The 19137-nt window shown below is 37.1% G+C and overlaps 1 protein-coding gene across 7 annotated transcripts in view; it reads right to left on the bottom strand.

Moving 5' to 3' along the window:
• Positions 1-19137, bottom strand: part of Crebrf (CREB3 regulatory factor) — a 48585-nt gene that overhangs the window by 10221 nt on the left and 19227 nt on the right. For 5 of the 7 annotated variants that reach the window (XM_003473214.5, XM_063230794.1, XM_013156108.2 and 2 more), the window contains 6 exons: positions 17490-17679; positions 15037-15162; positions 12391-13477; positions 4073-4267; positions 1633-1822; positions 546-619 (listed from right to left, as the gene is read on the bottom strand). In XM_003473214.5, the coding sequence (XP_003473262.1) occupies positions 546-619; positions 1633-1822; positions 4073-4267; positions 12391-13477; positions 15037-15162; positions 17490-17498 (1681 nt within the window). In that variant the 5' untranslated portion in view covers positions 17499-17679. The remainder of the gene's footprint in view (positions 1-545; positions 620-1632; positions 1823-4072; positions 4268-12390; positions 13478-15036; positions 15163-17489; positions 17680-19137) is intronic. The other 2 variants (XM_013156109.3, XM_063230798.1) reach the window with 2 other exon arrangements.

The raw sequence follows: 19137 nt of genomic DNA, 5'->3' as shown, positions 1-19137 counted from the left end.
GCTGGTGATGTAGCACTTGCCTAGTGGTAAAGCACTTGCCTAGCATGCACAAAGCCCTAGGTTCAATCCTGACTATCACAAGAAAAAAAAAGTAATCTAGGATATGTCAAAAATATGGAAGCCAATTCAAAAGATGCAGTAGTCTAGGGATCTGTACTTTAACAAGTATACAGGCATTCCAATGAGCAGTCAAATTTGAAAAACATAGCTCAAAACTAGCCACACAAATATTCAAACCAAGGACAATATTAAAATAAGACAACAAAACTGAGTAATTAATACAATTATAAAACAAGAATGACTGTGGTTACAAGCAGACTACTTCATTACTGTAGTGATGAGACTGGCTTGAAGAGCCTCAGAGATAGACACTCACACACTAAAAGGGAAGACAAGAATGAATGAAAGCAGGCATGTGGTTTTCTGAATGGATTAATAATGAGGAGGCTAGAAAAAATACAGGGCAAGCAAATAATAAAACCGAGTAACAAGAGGTCAGCAAACTTCACAGGAAGTTAAACAAATTCTTCAGTGTTTAGGTTTACCATATTCAGTATTGAGGCCCCATAATTTCACTTTATTAGCTTCATACTGGGCTTTTTTCTTTAACCGACAAGCTCTGTAAAAAGAAGGAGCTATTAGTTCATTTTTCTTTTTAAAATATTCAGAATATACTTCTTTTTGCTCCTGTTACACATTTTCTAATAGCAACCAAAAACCATTGCACACTGATGTTGTTAAGGATCTGAGTTATAAAATGTTAAAATAATTTATCTAAATCCATTTTAAATATTTAGCACAAATTCAAAAATAAAGTTATGATCGTACATAACTATTAGTGTAACAAAAAAAAAACAAGCAAAAATTGACAATACAAAGTATTATAGAGAATGTAAAATAAGTACTGTAGAACTCTTGCTTGTTCAGGTGAGAAGGTAAAATAGTATACACAACTACTCTGGAAAACAGTTTGCAGTATAAAGTTGAACATTCACATTTGGGCATTTATCCAACAGAAATGTTGATGGTGGTTTTACACTTGCCTATAAAGGTATATAGTTCTCAGCAATAAAAGGAACAAGCTATTACTCCACACAAGGACATGAATGGATCTCAAGTGCATCATGTTAAGTGAAGAAGCTCAATTCTAAGGACACCTACAGTGTTCTATAATGGCAGTCCAGAAAAGGCAAAACTATGACAGAAAGGAGATTAGTAGTTGTGAAAGGCTAAGGGGAAAGAGGTTTGCTTTTATAACATGACTGGCCATGTTTGTAAAAATTCATAGTAGTGTACATTAGAAAGAGTAAATTTTACTGTAAGTAAATGACACCTCAATAAAGCTGACTTTAAACAAAAAAATAAAGTTGCATAAATTCTCACTATTGTACTATACTGCACTGTTACAGTATTCTGCGCTATATTCCCTTCAGTTCTCTCTTCAAAAAATTTTTCCAGGAAGCATAAATAACATATTTTACCTTCAAAGGAAAAAGTGTAACTCTCATTATTGTAATAATTATATAAAAAACTTTTATTTTTGAATAATGGTTGAAGGTCACGTCTATTAAAACTCAGAAGCTAATCTCACCTCCTGTACTATTTACATGAGTACATATTATTAGCATTTACCTGGAAGCCAGCTTATTTTTTTCCTTCCTTGACCTTGGCCGAGCTGTTAAAGGCAGCTCACTGACTGGAGTCAGGTCACTTATCACTTTATTCAGCTTCCGTAGCTCATTGCCTATTTGGAGTAGCTTTTTAGGATTTGGAGTCAAGTCTTCTACATCAGTTCTCCGTGACTTCTTTACTGCGTATTTTCCTTTAGATAGTTTAAAAGAAGTTAGATTATTTATTTGAACAATAGATACATTTTCCACAGTCACCACTATGGTCTTTTAGAAAGTCTTGTCAGGCATAGTGGCACAAGCCTATAATCCTAGCACTTGCAAGGCTGAGGTAGGAGGATTGCTGTGAGTTCAATACCAGCCTGACTACATAGTGAGTTTAAGGCAAGCCTGAACTGCAGGCTTTTTGAGACTCTGTTTCAAAAAAGAAAAAAAAAAGTCTTGACATATTTGACAACACAACGCAGAAGGTCTAGCCTTTCTATGTGTGAATGCAAGAAATGGGGGTGGGCCACAGATGTATGTCAGTATTGGAGCACTTGCCTAGCACATTTAAGGATTCCATCTCTAGCACCATAAACAAACAAACAAAAAAAAAAAAACAGAAAGGAAGGATGATATTTCCTTGTTATAAACTTTTCTAAATTCTTCTCTACTCCTAACTTTCTAACGCTAGAATAACAGATTCTTAATTCCTTTCATAGAAATATTAAACATCTCAAATCTCAGGACTGGAGTACAAGTATATACAAAAATCAGGGCTGGGGTATAATATGTGGTCCAGAAGACAGTTTGGACATTTTACCTAAAGATATTTCAATGCTGCAACTAAAAATTTGTCACATACATACATTTGTTGGATCAAAAATCCAATGAGTAAGGATCATCTTGTTTAAACATTCTTCTTCAGATGCTTTGGTAAGTAACATTACAGAACACTCAAGTGGTCTTGCCCTGTCACTCCAGGGCAAGCGGATGGCTCTGTCCTCTGAACTCCTCTAGCAATAGAGGAAAACCAACGGCATGCATGCTGCAGAGAGCTGTCTGTAATCTCCAAAGTCTTAAAGGGTTCCCCATTATTGTCTTTTCCTAGAACTCATCACAAGCTACCTAAAGTTATTTACTAGGTTTACCTTTCCACTTTCAGTACAAAACTGAATTGAATGTAAAAATTAAATAATCACTGGCAGGTAATACATATGGATGTGATTACAGATGAACAGTAAAACAGAAGCACAAACATACTTAGGTATAATTCCTGACTTCAAACATGCTTAGCAAATTCAATCTGTAGTGCAAGTGAATACTAAACTACTTATTGAGCACAAAACTTAATACTTTCCCTCTGCCCTTTTTGGTAAAGACTTTGGATTAATATAAAAATAGTTTTTGTACAGAAAAAAAATTCTTCTCAATCACAGTTTTCTGGATCAGCAAATCACAATTTTAACCTCCTAAAGATTATGTTTCATGATTCCTACTATTTAACTCCTCTCTTCCCTCCTCCATCCAGTACCACTGGGCCTTCACACTGAGCTACATTCCAAGTTTTTTTTAATTCTGAGACAGGGAGGTTATTACTAAATTAAACAAGCTGGGCTTGAACTCGCAACCTTCCTGCTTCAGTCTCCCAGAATACTGAGATTACAGGCATGTGCCACTGTGTTCAGCTTCATCACTCATTTTTCTACAACTGTGCTTTCTTTTCTTTCCCCTTTGTTTTTTCTATATTCCGATATCCTCACTGACATTTTGCTTTGAGGAATGGAGGAGAATAACAGGGATGCTGAAGTCCATTTTGTTTCTTCTCAATCTACAGCAACCATGACAAGCCATCAGCTTTCTAGCCATTTCCTGAGTATTGAGTAGATAAGAAGGGACTAGGCATGAAATAGTGTTTATACTGTCTTTTCTGCTGCTTAGGTGGTGGCTCTTAACACTGGTAAAACCTATCTGTGAGCAAATGGCAGTCATGGCACATATATCACCTCTACTATTCCACCTTCCAGCTGGCTACAAAGGACTGAAAACTCAAGTACACTGAGTAAGAATTATGGATCAGTCTCTATTATGGCACTAAGACTGGGCATGGTGCCACACACCTTTAATTCCAGCACTCAGGAGGCTGAGCCAGGAGGATCACTATAAATTTTGAGAAAGCCAATCTGGGCTACAAAGTGAGGTAAAGCCCAGCCTGAATTGCATAGCAAAACCCTGTCTCCAAAAGACAAATAATGAAAATAAAAACGCCAGTTATGATAGTGCATGTAATCCCAGCATTTGGGAGGCTGAGGCAGGAGACTGTTGCAAGTACAAGACCAGCCTGTGCTAAAAAGTGAGCTCAAGGCTGGCCTGAATTGCAAAGCAAGACCTTGTCTCAAAAAGACAAAAATAAATTATTTAAATTAAATGACACTAAATAATCAATAGCAACTTTCTCTTACCATGATGTAACCCATTTTTTTGATACATATTGCTTGGCAAGGTATCTCGGTTCCATTCTGATGGCCTCAGAATCCTCTCTTGCTGTGATGGCATAAGTTGTTCACTATACTCCCAGAAGTACCTTCTTTTACCTCTTTTCCGAGAAGATACTGAAGTCATCTCCTTCAAGTCTTCTACAGAATCATTTTCATAACCTTAAAAAAGGTTCCTCAAATTGTTAAACCCCATAAAATTCAAAAAAACCAATCAAAACAAACAAAAGGATTCTTCTATTTTTAACTTGAGATATTTTCTTTCATCTGAAAATATCACTAGCTGTCAAAAATAATAAATCAGGACTAAAGTTAATCAACATATCTCTCTCTCACAAAATAGAGATCAATCTATCTTGAATTCTTAAGACTTATTTTCCTTGGGTTTCTCTTTGGTTTCTATAAGTTAGTATATAGTACTTTCTTTTGTTTTCTTCACATGGGATTGAGAGAATAAATACATTTCCAGGAATGAAAAAGTACCATTAGATAATGGTACTTAGATACTGTACTATGATATTAAAATGTCCTTTTAGTATTTGTACATATGAAACATCTTAGAGAAAGCTGTGTACATTTCCACTCCTCTACAATGGCACCCTCGTTTTGCGAGGGAGCAGTGGTTTTCTTCCTATTTCCCATACTACCCTTTTGGAAAAGTACAAAAGATAGTTCTGACCCAGATATCAAATAAAAACTTGTATGTCTATTCTGGCTAATGTTTTATTAGAAGCAATTTGTATTTATTTATTTAGGTGGTACTGGGGACTGAAATAAGGACTTTTGCACTAAGCTATAGCCTTAACCCTTTTTAAATTTTTTACTCTGAGACAGTGTCTCACTGGGTTACCAAAGCTGGGCTTACTATTTTACTATTAAGAAGATATTTTCCTTCTAATGAGAAATTCTAAAAAATACTTAATTCTGACCTGCTTGAATTGTTGAACACATCCAACACAAGACAACCTATAAATCTAAAATATCTTCGGAGAATGACTATCTAAGGTGAACTGTACAGCAATACTACTAAGTACATGGGAAGTAGAGAGTGCATAGGATGTACACAAACCAAAACTTAAAAAGAGCCAGGAAAAACTGGGAAGTACTGGCCAAGAAAAATGGTCATTTTCTCTTCCAAAAGACATGACTCCTTTCAGATCACCATTAATAAAGTGAAGAACTCTGTTACTTTTGAAAAAATTCTGTATTTTAGAATTGTATCAAGTTTTGTTTGGAGTAAGAACCAATCAAGAGTTAGTGCTAACTATCCATTTATACGTCATCCTGGAATAGGCAAAACCATAGGGAGTAGTTGTTGGGTTGGGAGTAAAGGAAAGGAATAAAGAAATATGAGGGAATTCTGGGGGTTAAACTATTCTGTATCTTGATTATGGAAGTGGTTATATGATGACATACACTGGTCAAACTTCTACCTCAGCACCACAGAACAATAACTCATATAAGGGTACACTATGTGAAAATTGTACCACAATAAGCATAATTTTTTAAAAAATGGATAAGGGGGCTGGAGATTTAGCACAGTGTCACAAACCCCTGCCTGGCAAGCACCAAAGTCTTAAATTCCCTGGTACCAAAAAAAATATGTAAAAAAATTTAAAAATGGGTAAACTGGGAATAGTGGCAGCATATGCCTAAAAAATGAGAGAATAAACTTGTAGAGCAGAATGATTTCTACCCAATAGTCAAAACAAGCTTTTTGTAGCACTGCTGGTATTTACAGTGTAGTCGTGTGTTGCTTAACACTGTGGAGAAATATCTGACAAATGTGTTATTCTGAGACTTCATTGCTGTTTGGACATCACAGAATTTACTTACACAAACCTTGGCTGATATGCACATTGTCATTTATTCTATATATGGGTCATCATTAAGTGGGATGTTGTGTGTAGAACACAATTGTCTTAGTGTATATATGGTACTTTAAAGGAATAAGGCAAGCATTATGACATGAACCTTAGGTTCTAGATTAGTAATGTACAAGTGATATCACTTTTAAAAGTCTAATGTTTTAAACCATGTCAAATACATAACGCAATAGCTTTGTTTGTTTTTGAGACAGTGTCTCACTACATAGCCCAGGCTGGACTTGAACTTATGACAATCCTCCTGCCTCAGCCTCTCGAGTACTGGGATTATAGTCATGCAATAAAGCAACAGCTTTTGACCTACTGTGCTTATGTTTCATCTCAAAGGATTTCCTCTTATTCCAGGTATCAACCCAGCATTGGGGAAAAGGTGTAGGAGACACACTTTGTCACCAGACATGATCTTTTTAAAGAGCCTGTGGTTCCACACTAATCTAAGCAAAACTTACCAGCTCACAGATTTCTCTAGTTTGAACCAGGCACACCTCAACACAGATTGATGCACAACCAAAACAGTACTACCTTCCTACCAATGTCCACAACTGGTGTTTTGCAGTTCTAGTCTAGCCCAAAGCACAAGGAAACTTTTCATATGGTGTGCTCAGGCCCTGGATATTTTGTATGTTCCCTTAGCTACTAGCATGTGTCTTTGCCTCTCCTCAAACAAAATACTTTACCTTACCTTAACGTACTCATATACTGCATATATCATTTGACTTCTAGGAACCTGGAAGAAGTTATTAACTTCATTTGATCAAATGAGCATTCTTATTATGGACTGACATGATCTATCTAGTAGAGCTGGTGCATCTACCATAAATTCAAGATTTTTCCCTGTTTCCTTTCTTTCTCTGTGACACACACACACACAAAACACACAGAGACTAAAGTCATTATTCAATATAGAGACTATAGTGATTAAGTAGAATGCAGAAAAAGTACTTGTCTCATAGTACTTTGGGGCAGTAAATATTTTCCAAAGTTATGTTCTAAGGAACACTATCATCATAAGATAAAATTTCACAACCAAGTGAATTCTGTGGTCAAATAACTTTAAAAAACTCTGATCTGGCTAGGATGATGATGCACTCCTGTAATCCCAGAACTCTGGAGGCTGAGGCAGGAGAATCACTGTGAGTTTGGGTATCAAAGGAGTTCAAGGTCAGCCTGAGCTGCACAGCAAAACCCTATCTCAGAGAGAAAGACAGACAGATGATTGACTCTGGTCCTGCATATACTTGACAAATTTCAGTACACATAAGCATAAAGGAGTGAAATGGGTGGGTGTGTAGCTCAGTGATAGAGTACTTGCTTAGATGAGGCCTGGGATTTAACTCCTGTGGTGGGGTGCAGGAAAGAGAAGTACTAAGAAATTATCACTATCAATAAACCTATATAGTTAATACCCAAAAGGACCTGACTCAAAAGTAGACACTTAAAAACTTTTTAATAAATGATTTTGTTTAAGCCATTTCTTGTTTGCCTCAGAATACCTGCCAGCAGCACTTGTGGCTGCAGCACTTACCCCAAGGTAACTCCTGGCTTACAGTCTTTTTGAGACAGGGTCGCACTATGCAGTTCAGGCTAGCTTTGAGCTCACTTTGAAGCCCAGGCTGGTCTTGAACTCGCAATGATCCTCCTACCTCAGCCTCCCAAGTGCTGGGATTACAGGCGTGAGCCACAGTCTTAACCTTACTCCCAAACTTTGCCATGGAATATCTTGCTTTTATTATTATTTCACATTGCCCTGGTATATCAATAGTCATCTGAAACAAAAGAACATTTTACTTGTGTATCATTCTCATTGTAGGGTGGTATTTCCATTTACAAAATATAATTATTCTTGATTAGAAGAATGCCGGAAGCAAGCTGCATTTTCATTTTTTGTAAATGTAAATTAACACAATATTTTCCATGGATTCTATTCTTTTTTTTTTTTACATATTGCTGTAATGATTGAATTCATTCCTTTCTGATACAAGCACCAAAAGGAGGCCAAAAAGGTCATTTACTGCCTAAAATTCCCATCACTGTTTACTGCAGACTACTGCTATTAAACTGGTAAAGTCAAATGTGAAAAGGCTTAATGGGGATTACAAATAAACTCATTTTAGGGGGCCAATTCTTAGTTTAAGAACCACATAATCTCATAACCCCAAACAGTTGTAGCTTGTCCACAGAATAGACTCTATTAAAATTTGGCAGTGACTCCAGAATAGAGACTGAAACTCTATTTTGCACCTTTCCTGGAACTCTGTAGACTCATGAACTCTCGTAGCCATCTGCCAAGAAACAGCATCAAGGGAGCTAGTCATCATAAAAGAGCCCTTGTAAACCACCAGCTACAAATTAAACCAATCACCTACCCTAAAACTAGCACTCTTAAGTATCCTTACTTTTTTGATTCAAAGATTTTTTCACTATTTCTGACCGATAATTCACTTTTGCATCCTTGAAATTTGTTTAGCTCTTCATTTTAAGAAATTTTCATTAGCAAATTTGAACAAAGCCCAAGTAATACTATAAGGCTATGTTAATTTTATGGTTAAAGTATTAACATTAACATCTGTGTAGTGTTCAAGTAATACCAAAAGGGTTTTACTTTGAGTCATTACGAAGTGAATGAATTTAAACGCCATCCAAACCGTTAACATTATTAAATGGTCCAAGAAGAGAATCTGATCCTGCTAAGTGCCAGCCAGCTAATGTTAAAGCCACTGGTTGGTTGCTAAAGAACAAGGGTTATTCTATGAGGAATGTGAGAGGAGGATGTGGCCTGATGGGACAATGCCAACTAAGAAATTTATTCCCCTTCCCTAGTTGAGTCAAAAGGCTGAGGTAAAAAACATGGAAATAGGGGTCAATTTGTGATTACTCTTCATGAACCTCCTCATTGCTCAATATATTTATCTAGATTGTTTTCAACTGAAAACATCAAGGATGAATTTTAAGTAGAGTTAAAATTCAAAGAAAGAGCCAGGTATACTGGTGCATGCTTGTAGCTGCTGTACTTAGGAGGTTAAGGCAGGGAAACAGCAAACTCAAGGCTATCCTGGAGTACATAGTAAGAGTTCACTATTCACATCAGAGCTGTAATTCAGATGTGTTATTTCTAGGTAGGTTGAACCAACTCATGGTTCATGCATGACTGCTCCATTTATTAATTTTATCAGTAAAAATATTGATAAAAGTGATTAGATCCATTTGTACCACCAGTGGTACAAGCTGCCTGAGGGACAGTGATGCATATGCTGAACTAAGTCGGCAGGAACATGTTAAAGGATAGGCAGGACTTTACAGAAAGACCCTAGAAAAAAACAAAGTAAAGTCAAAAAAGGATCAGCCCCAAGCTCCAAGACACTTTCTGGGGATCCAGGAGGCAGTGCCAAAGCACCAGGCTCTAAGTCCCAGTAATGCCTGTATAGATCCAGGACCATGCCCAGCTCTATGTCAGGTCAGGTCCTATGAACTCGGGTACTAGGACAGCCCCTATGGTCCTAAGCATATAACTCAACTGCCCAATGACTCAGGCAAAAGACCAGAGCACTTCAAGCCTACAGCAGCAAGCCTGCCAACTAGCTTGCCGTAAATCTCTGGATAGACTAAATGAAGTGCTTTCCATGACAAAAGTCAGTCTGTAAAGACTAGATGAGGTGTGCAGGTTTTTAAGAAGCAAAAATAAAGCGTCAGTAACTGACCCAAAATAAAGGGAAATCTAAGAAATGCTTGAAATGATATTAAAAATAATACTGTTAGCTGGGTATGGTGGCACACACCTGTAATCCCAGCACTCAGGAGGCTGAGGCAGGAGGATTGCTGCAAGTTTAAGACCAGCCTGGGCTACAAAGTGAGCTCAAGGCCAGCCTGAACTGCATAGTAAGACCCTGTCTCAAAAAGACAAAAAAAATTTTTAATTTAAAAAATACAAATAATACTGTTATGGAAATTTAGTGAATTTTGAAAGAACACAGGTAACTAAACCAAATCAGGGAAATAACACATGAAACAAGGTGAGACATTCAACAAAGAGACAGAAACCATAAAAAAGAAACAAGTAGAAGTTTTGCAGCTGAACAACAGTTAGTTAAAACAACAATTACACACAGAGTTTCAACAGACTTGATCAAGCAGAAAACAAATCAGCAAACTCAAACGTAGGCTATTTGAAATTACCCAATTAGAGGAACAAAAAATGAAAATAAAAAAGATTGGGAAAAGGCTATAGAACTTAAGGGATACCAGCAAGTGAAACATTATAGAAATATCAGATAGAATTGAAAAAGAACAAAGGGATAGAAAGCTCGTTTAAAGAAATCATCACTGGAAAAAGCATAAAAATCCTTGAAACTCAAAGAATCTTTAATACATTAAACATAAACAGGGTCTCATCACATACTTCAGAAGTTGGTCTTAAGTGTACTATGTAGGGCAAGTGGGGCTCAAACTCACGGCAATCCTGCCTCAGACTCCTAAGCATTAAAATTACAGGTTTGTGCCACCACAACCAGCTGACAAGAATTTTAAAGTGGGATAAATAGCATTGTCTGTTCTTGCCTTGGTAATGGTAAGAAAATGTTGCTTATCATTTCACACACTTGTAAATATTTCCTATCTTTCTATGGCTTCTCTTCTATCCTTCCACCCTAATCTTAAATAGGAGACAAATTAACAGGTATGGGTGTGTATGGGAACATGCATCTGCTGTCCCAGTTATTCTGGAGGCTGAAGCAAAGAGGATCATTTGAACCTACAAGTTCAAGGCCAGCTCACACTATAGACATCACTGCAAAACAAACAAAGAGGACTGATCTATCAGATTTTAAGGACCACACACAGACAGCATTATGAACTCCCTTGGGGAGGGAGCTAATAAACTACCCCTTGTTACCCAGACAAGTTTTCTTTCAAGCTCTCGATGCAGATTATATTAATTTGCCGAGACAAAAAGTTTCCTGTAAGTAGAGAAGATAACTGCTTTATCTAAACTATAAAAGTTCTAAAGTAAACCCCTAAAAGGACATATTTCCTTTTTATATTTACATTAAACTTCAAAGTATCTTTTACCTCCTTAAAACTCCATCCAAATCATGGAACTGACTTCTATTGATTGCATGTATCTAAGCACTTTTGTAACAGGAAGATTTAACCAAAAGCATAAAGTTTTTAAGCAACCACTGGCTACAATTATTAGTATACCTTAAAAATCTTCCAGAAAATTGAATACCAGCATTAGACCTCTTGAAATTCTAGCAATCAAAAAACAAAATGGTTCTCTTTTTGTTGTTGTTGTTTGTCTGTTTGTGAGACAAGGTCTCACTTTGTAATTTAGGCTGGCCTCAAATTCACAGCAATCCTCCTGCCTCAGTCTCCCAAGAGCTAGGAATACAGGCATATGCCACCATGCCTGGCAAAAGGGCCCGCTTTGAAGCCAATGCAATGGTACACAGCCGTAATGCTAGCCCTTTAAGAGGCCGAGGGAGAAGGAGCCTAAGTTTGACCCCAGCCTAAGCAACTCAACAAGATCCTGTGTCAAAAAGTTTAAAAGGGGATAGGGATATAATTCAATGGAAAAGCCCAGCATTAAATTCTCAATACAACAAAGGAAGTAGGGGGGAGTTTGGCTTGATAATTTATGAAAGTTTATTTTAAAATAATCCAGTTTGACACAGAATTATTAGTATCAATACTTTTTGCAAGTATTTAAGCAAGAAACTTTTGCTTAAATTTGAAGTTCTTCATTTCTTTATGTGAATTAAAATTCATGCCATGGCAATGTCATTTTCATAAACAAACTGCACCAGCCAACTAATGGCAATGGCTCAAGCATGTAAATGTTGAAGTGAACCAGTTTCACATGGTTTCATTTTCTCTTCCCCTTTTATGCACACAATATATAGTATAAGTAAAGCAGAACCCCTCTCATGCTTATCAAATTCTAGCATGTGTTTTCTTAAATAAAGAAATAGTGTGGAAATAAAACGCACATACAAACAAAATGCTTGCTCTGTTTTAGGCATGAATAATGTGATCCACAATCACTTGGTTCATCATCTTAGATAATCCTAATTTATCTCAACCAAAACAGAAAGGTACATGCATAAACAGGAATATATTTTAAGGCAACAGTCATGTCACCTTTGCATAATCACTCAAAAGTGACCAATCAGGTCACTTAACGTAAGGTAACAATAAGCTCTCAGGGAGCCAGCATGTGGACTACTATATGAGCAAAAGTGATCATTTTAGAGCTGTTTGAATAGAAAAAAAGCAGTTAAATGTCCAAGTCAAGCTACTAATTCATTTAATCCCCCACCTAAAACAAAGCAACCATCAAAACAAAACTTCCTATTTCAAAACAGCCAATAGGTCAGTTTTGCAAGCTTCCAAGCATTGTAATACCTGGTTCAGAAAATGTGTCACTAATATCATCATCTTTGTCATCTTCATAATCCTCCTCTTCTTCTTCTTCCTCCTCATTTTCAGAGAGTTCATGCTCACTGCCAAAGCCTTCATCATGGTCCTCATCATCAACATCCTCCTCATCTTCCTCATCTTCTTCAGGATTGCCTTTGGTTGGTTGTTCACCCAAGTTGTCAGAGACAAAAAGGGAGTAATTGTGCTCTTCTTTTTTCTGGGATGAATCTGAGATCGACATGCTATTAGAAAGACTGCTACTCTCTCCTACAGCAACTGACCCAGGACCCTCCTGGGGGAGAGGGCTGAGTAACAGTTCCTGGGTTTCTTTGAAAGGCAAAGCGGGAGTGGCATGACTCTGAATAGCTTCCATTCCCTTTTTTTCTTGTCTCTTTGCTACAGCTCCACAGTAGCATGTATTCTCCTTTGCTGCATCTGTATGAACCTGGCTCAACAAAGGCCGACTTTGTTGTACCGGGTTGATCTTTACTTTTGCCTTTTTTACATAGTCTTTACATTCAACATGAAAATTCACCTTTTCGTTATGATATGTGTTGGTCTTCACCACAATTTGTGTGCTTGAAGTGGGTTTACTTGCTTTTTGGACACAGTCTGACAAAGGAACCTCAGCCTGAAGAGTCTTTGAGGAACACACTGGGGCAGCTGCTCTACTTGTGATCTTTTTACCAGGGAATGAAGAGGGCAAGGGATTTTGTTTGACGCTAAAAAGTGAATCAGGGTAATAAAGGGAATCTGAAACCGACTGAGAGTCCTCACTATTAAGCTGAGCCAAAGTTGGAGTTTTACTTATGACTTCTTCATCTTGGTAAGGGCTAGAAAAGTCATCAAGACCCAAGTAATCCACTTCTTTTGTTCCCCAGATGTCACAGCTGGCTAGTTTGGTGTACTTGGTTAAGTCTTCACAGTATGTATCCCACTGTTCCCAGTTTGAGGTTAAAGCACCCTCATTATCCAGGACATCTGTGTAAGACTCCAGATTTTCAATGTCTTTGCAGTCCTCCAAAGAAAGGAAGTTGTCTCTAGGATTCTGTTGGTAATTCATCTCTCTATCCTAAGAAAAGTTTTAAAAAAAGACAATCACACACTGTATTTTAGGATGCAAATAACTACTTCCATCTTCATTTGCATATATCATTGATAAATCAGTACTCTACCTCTGGTCTGTTTTAAAATAAAGGCCACTGACATAACACTGTACTATCCCAAATACAACATCATTTAGTTGGCAAGAAAAAGTGAGGGGGGGATAATGTTCCTTGAGAGATTTAAGTATGGCCCAAATGTCAAGAGCTCTTAAGCTTTACCATAAATATTCCTGAAATAAATTTACAGTTCTTGGTCTTAAGAGACTTTGAGGGTCTTTAGGAATAAACTGCAATTAATAAACAAATAAACTGGGTGTGATGTACATGCCAGTAATACAAGCTACTTGGGAAACAAGCAAGAGGATGAAATGTTCAAGGCAAACCTATGTAACTCAGCAAGACATTGTCTGAAAATTAAAATAATCTTTAAAACAGCTGAAGCTGGGTACGGTGGCACATACTTATTAATTCCAGTACTTGGGAGGTTGAGACAGGAAGATCACTGTGAGTTTGAGGCCAACCTGGGCTACATAAGCAAGTTCAAGGCCCGTCTGCACTACACAGACAACAGCTGGACCTAAGGCACACACCTATAACTCCAGAACTTGGGAGGGTGAGACAGGAGGTTACCAGTTTAAATCAAGCCTGGTCTATGTAACTAGACTTTGTCTTAAAAAAAAAGGAGATGGGGGCTAGAGATGTAGCTCAGTGGTAGAGCACTTACTCTGGGTTAAATCCCTAGTACCACACACACAAAAAACTACTGAACAGTGATAATGATATTCAGGAGGCTGAAGCAGAAAGATTGCCTGGTATAGGCTAATGTGGGCAACATGGTAAGACCTTGTCTTATAAAAAAGAAGCAACTAATGAAGAACTTATCTACATTACAAGAGTATATATTTTCTTTTTTTTTTTTTTTTTTTTTTTTGTCTTTTTCATTTTTATCAGTACTGGAGATCGAACTCATGACTGCCTGCTTGCAAGGCAGGCGCTTATGCCGCTGAGCTAAATCCCCAGCCCCGAGGATATATTTTCTTAAGCAGGAACTTAAGTACAGAGGCAAACAACAACACAGAGAGAACTGGAACTCAGTCATAGAATAAGACCTTCTGCAAGACCTTTTAACAATTCTTGAGTATAAAAAGTAAAATATTCCTAATGGTCCACTGATATTTGAAGCAGGATCTCAATATGTAGCCCAAGTTGGCCTCAAACTTGCAGCAGTTCTCCGGCTTCAGCTTCCTAAATGCTGGGATTACAGGTGTATACCACCACACCTGGTTCAGCATTTTTTAAAAAAATTCCTCATTCTCATCAAAAACTGGACTTGAAGATACTTAGATGATCTTCATTCTTAGCATCTTTGATGTGCTCATATATCCTTTTAAAATTACCAGGCCTACACTCCAAGAATCAAACCTAGTCCAAATTTTTTTTCTTTTCAAACATTTACAAATTAAAGAACTATACTACACTTTTAACCCAAATCAATCAAAGCTAAAACCAAGAAAATGTTGCTTACCAGTTCATACATGAAATCTGGATCAGAACTGTTTGCTAAGAGATCTGTGCTCATCAGAGTCTGTTCTGAAAAGGTGTGGCTTCGAAAGGCATCCCCAAAAGGCGGATCCATTCCGCTTACACTAGGCTACAATAGAGTGATTTTCATTTTAGAATATTAAAGACCACTTTAAGACCAATTTATAATACATGGGCCCCCACTCTTACCTCTAAGTCATTTATTTTTCAGAAAATAATTCTGTATTTTTCTACTGTATTTAAGAGTTTCAACTAGCATTAAACTGTGGACTGAGATGAGGAAAATACCTAACATGTGGAAAAGAAACTAGCAAATGCTAAAAGTAACAAATGCCTAAAAATTTTAAAATTTTTCTTAGCAACCAGAATCAATATATAGCATCTAATGAGTAATTTTATTTAGTTATGCAGTATTTTTTCAAATCCTTCTCTAACAAAACTCTGTTCTAATTCCTATTTCAAGCAGAAAACTTCTTGCCATTTCCTGGAAGCTGCAGAATCTCACTCTGTACTTCAAAGAGTGTCCAATGTTTCCCAAAAGAAACTGTAAGACCATTTGGTCTTCTTTAGTCCAAACAAAGAGCAACAAAATAACCTCTGAATCATCTAAATATGACCACAAATCTGAGCATGACTACTACAGTCTTCATCTTGAAAAGGGTACAATTCATTTTATAATAAATTAGAAAGAAAGAAAAAATAAAAGACTCAACTAGGCCAGGCATGGTGGTGGCCACCCACCTGTAATCTCAGCACTAGGGAGGCTGAGGCAGGAGGATCACCATGAATTCAAGGCCAGTAAGGTCAAGGCCAGCCTGAGCTATATAGTGAGATGCTGTCTCAAAAAACAACAAAAAAAGCGCCTCCACTCTCTCAGTTATTTCTCCCCCCTCCCCTTTTTACATTTCAACAGCTATCCAAATCACTCTAAAGTCTTGGCTCATGCTCACATAATAGAAAGATCTCTCTCTTCAAATCTACCTCCAATGAGGGAAGAGAATGAGGAAGAATAATTTTTTCCATCTGTTGTTTTTTTCTCTGCAAATTTCTGGAGAAATTTTTTAAAATGGTTATCATTTTCTTATACTCTTCACATACTATTTATCAAGAGGAAGACTTTTCGTATGGTACTTCCCCTTCTTCCTTCCTTCCTTTTTTTCTCTTTCTTTTTCCCTAACCCTTCCAAGCTTATAAGACCTTTCTTCCTAGAAAACTTTAGCTTGAGAAAAAAAGTTGTATACCCCTCAATTCAAGTATTCATTAAATGGTAAAGTAAATCTTGTTTGGGCAAGAAGCCTCAAAGAGGATATGCAATCTACTTGGCACAGGGATTAGGGTAGAGGGAGTCTTCTGCTCATTTTACTATTTGCTAGCATTTCCTCTGTTTCTGCTGCCTACCTCCATGATTTCCCAGAGTCTCAAGAAGCTGTTGATTCCCAATGCTCAGGGATAGTTCTACGCAGCTCTACACAAGGCTCCTTTTCAGAGTCCTTGCCGGCTGATTATTTCTGTTTCTTCCCAACACTAAAACAGACACTGGGGAGGGTTAAGAGCTAACCACTGGAAAGGGAAGAAAAGGAGTCTGGATAAGTAGTCTGGGAATTAATATTTATTGTTTCAATGATCACCTCCAAACCAAACTGATCAATTCAAAGCAGATGCTATGCTACAATCATTCGTAGACATGTGTGTGTGTGTGTGTGTGTGTGTGTGTGTGTGAGAGAGAGAGAGAAAGAGAGAGAGACAGAGAGAGAGAGACAGACAGACAGACAGATGAGGTGGAGAGGCTAAAGTCCCCCAGTTTCCTTTTACTTCTAATTCAGTGCTATCTAGAGCCAGATACAGATGACGGGTGTATTTTTGAGCCAGTGATTAAGGTGAACACCTGGCTAGTGTCCAAGGACTAACCCCAAGGTCTAACTTCTTATGTCTGGGGGCTGACCAATGCCAACACCTAAAAACCCAGGCAAGATCTGTTACCACTAAGCTCTATCCCTGGACAGAGGGAGGCAACTCAGAACACAAGAGCTGGGTGACTTTAGCTCTTCCTTGTCTTAGTTAGACACCTGTTTTAAACTGTCATAAATAGAAGAGTGAGAATCACAAAGAAGCCAGAGGAAATGGAAAAGGAGTTACTGTTGCAAGCTAATTGTGAGGGGAATTGGTTTAATCCCCATAAAGGTAGCAGATTACTCACCTTCTAACCTACTTACGGCTGTGCTTTGCTATATCAAATTCATCCAAGTTAAAAACAAGTCACAAACACAAAAATACAAGTAAAAGCAATGGAAGACAGGACATGTATTCAAAACTAGTTGAGATAAAAAACAATAGTAATATATCAAGTTGTGTTAAAAATCAGAGAATTTACAAAACCAGCAGTACTGACTTTCATGAAAAAATGAGAACACTTTGCATCTACTCTGTATGATTTACCTGAGGCATTTCCAAGCCCAGATCCTGTGTGTCCAATTCCAAACTTCGTTTTTTCCTTGTTTGTAAATTCCTTTCCAGCTTTACTTTTAATTCCAAGATAATTTTCACAGTAAATAGTAGGTTTCTCCAGAATCCTTCAATTCAACTGATTGGATCACTGCTTTTCTCTCTTTAATAATTCTGTGCAATTCTGTCAAACAACACAGAGTAATTTCACTGTGTTTCACTGCAAACAAGTTAACCTTTCAAAAACATTAACAAAGAATACTTTAAACAGTAAGTCTTATGGGTTACATTTTCAAAAATTTAGTCATATCTTAGTATCTACTTTCTGAAATTCATCATTTCTTCACCTGTTTGCTTCTAAAACAGGGATGGTCAATAACTAATTGGTAAGGTTTTAAAAAAACCACCCCAAATAGCATACCCTCATCTTTCCTGTGATCTGAAATAAAATCGTATTTAATTTCTTTTATTTTCTGTTACTTATGAGGAAATATCTCAATATTAATTCCATCTATCATATAATTATTACTGCTAAATTAATCTACATTTTATCTTTCATAAATCTATGAAAACAGTAATGAATACATAATATACTAAAATTTAACATGTCCTCTACATTAAGTAAAATCATACTTAAATGGCATATATATCAACATTATTCTGAGTTATTAAGTAGAAACAGTCATTGAAGAATTACTTCAGCATGTTTCAGAAGGTATACGTTGGAGGAATAGCAGTAAGGACCAGACTGAGCATGGTGGTGCATGCCTGTAATCTCAGTGCTTGGAGAGCTGAGGCAGGAGGATCATTGGGAGTTTGAGACCAACCTGAGCTACAAAGTGAGCTCAAGGCTAGCTTGAAATGCACAGTGAGACCTATCTCAAAAAAGTGAGGACCATTATGCACAATGGTTTCAGGGGTTAAGCTACAATTTATGATTCCAAACCATCTGTTACAGGGTTGTCAAGAGGGGATTTAAATGTTCATTCCCTATCCCTATATACACACACCTTAATTTGGAAGAACTAAACAGAACAGTTGCAACCTCTTTTTCTAAATCAATACTTTGCCCAGGATCATCATCAACCCAGAAAGTTGTCAGAAATCCAAAAATCTTTGGCACTAGTCCCATCCTACAACATAATCCATAGCAATGGATCTCAGTAAACTGACTTAATAAAGCCCAAGCAATCATGAGTTTGAGGACTGCTGCCCTATCCTCCTTTTTATGCAGTTTAGATGGAGTGTCATTTTCTTAAATATAGTTAATTTAATTTTAATTTAGTTTTCTTAAATATAAATAGTTAATTTAAATGTATATCCCCTAGTTCTCAGATTTGTGGTAGGAAGATTATTTCAATTTCAAAGAACTCTTGCTAAATAAATAAAAGATGCAAAGGGACTCAGTAAGTGTTCTACATAATCAAAATAATAAACTGACTACAATTTGTATTTCCTGGTCTCTCATTTCTGGTGGGCTCTCATTCTGAGATCACTGGGCCAGCCTAAAAAAACAGTATGTGGTGTTCAGCTTGGCCCTAGAAGCAAGGAAACAATCTATATGGATTGATCCAAGCATCCACAAAAGGCAAGTTCTTACTCAGATAACCCCATGCATTGGTCCTACTACTAAAACACAGCT

Source organism: Cavia porcellus, unplaced genomic scaffold (assembly GCF_034190915.1).
Source record: "Cavia porcellus strain 051 isolate PalLab524CR breed Dunkin Hartley unplaced genomic scaffold, mCavPor4.1 scaffold_19, whole genome shotgun sequence".
Taxonomy (NCBI): domain Eukaryota; kingdom Metazoa; phylum Chordata; class Mammalia; order Rodentia; family Caviidae; genus Cavia; species Cavia porcellus.
The sequence above is the reverse complement of the archived record's forward strand: the minus strand, read 5'-3'. Positions and strand labels throughout refer to the sequence as shown.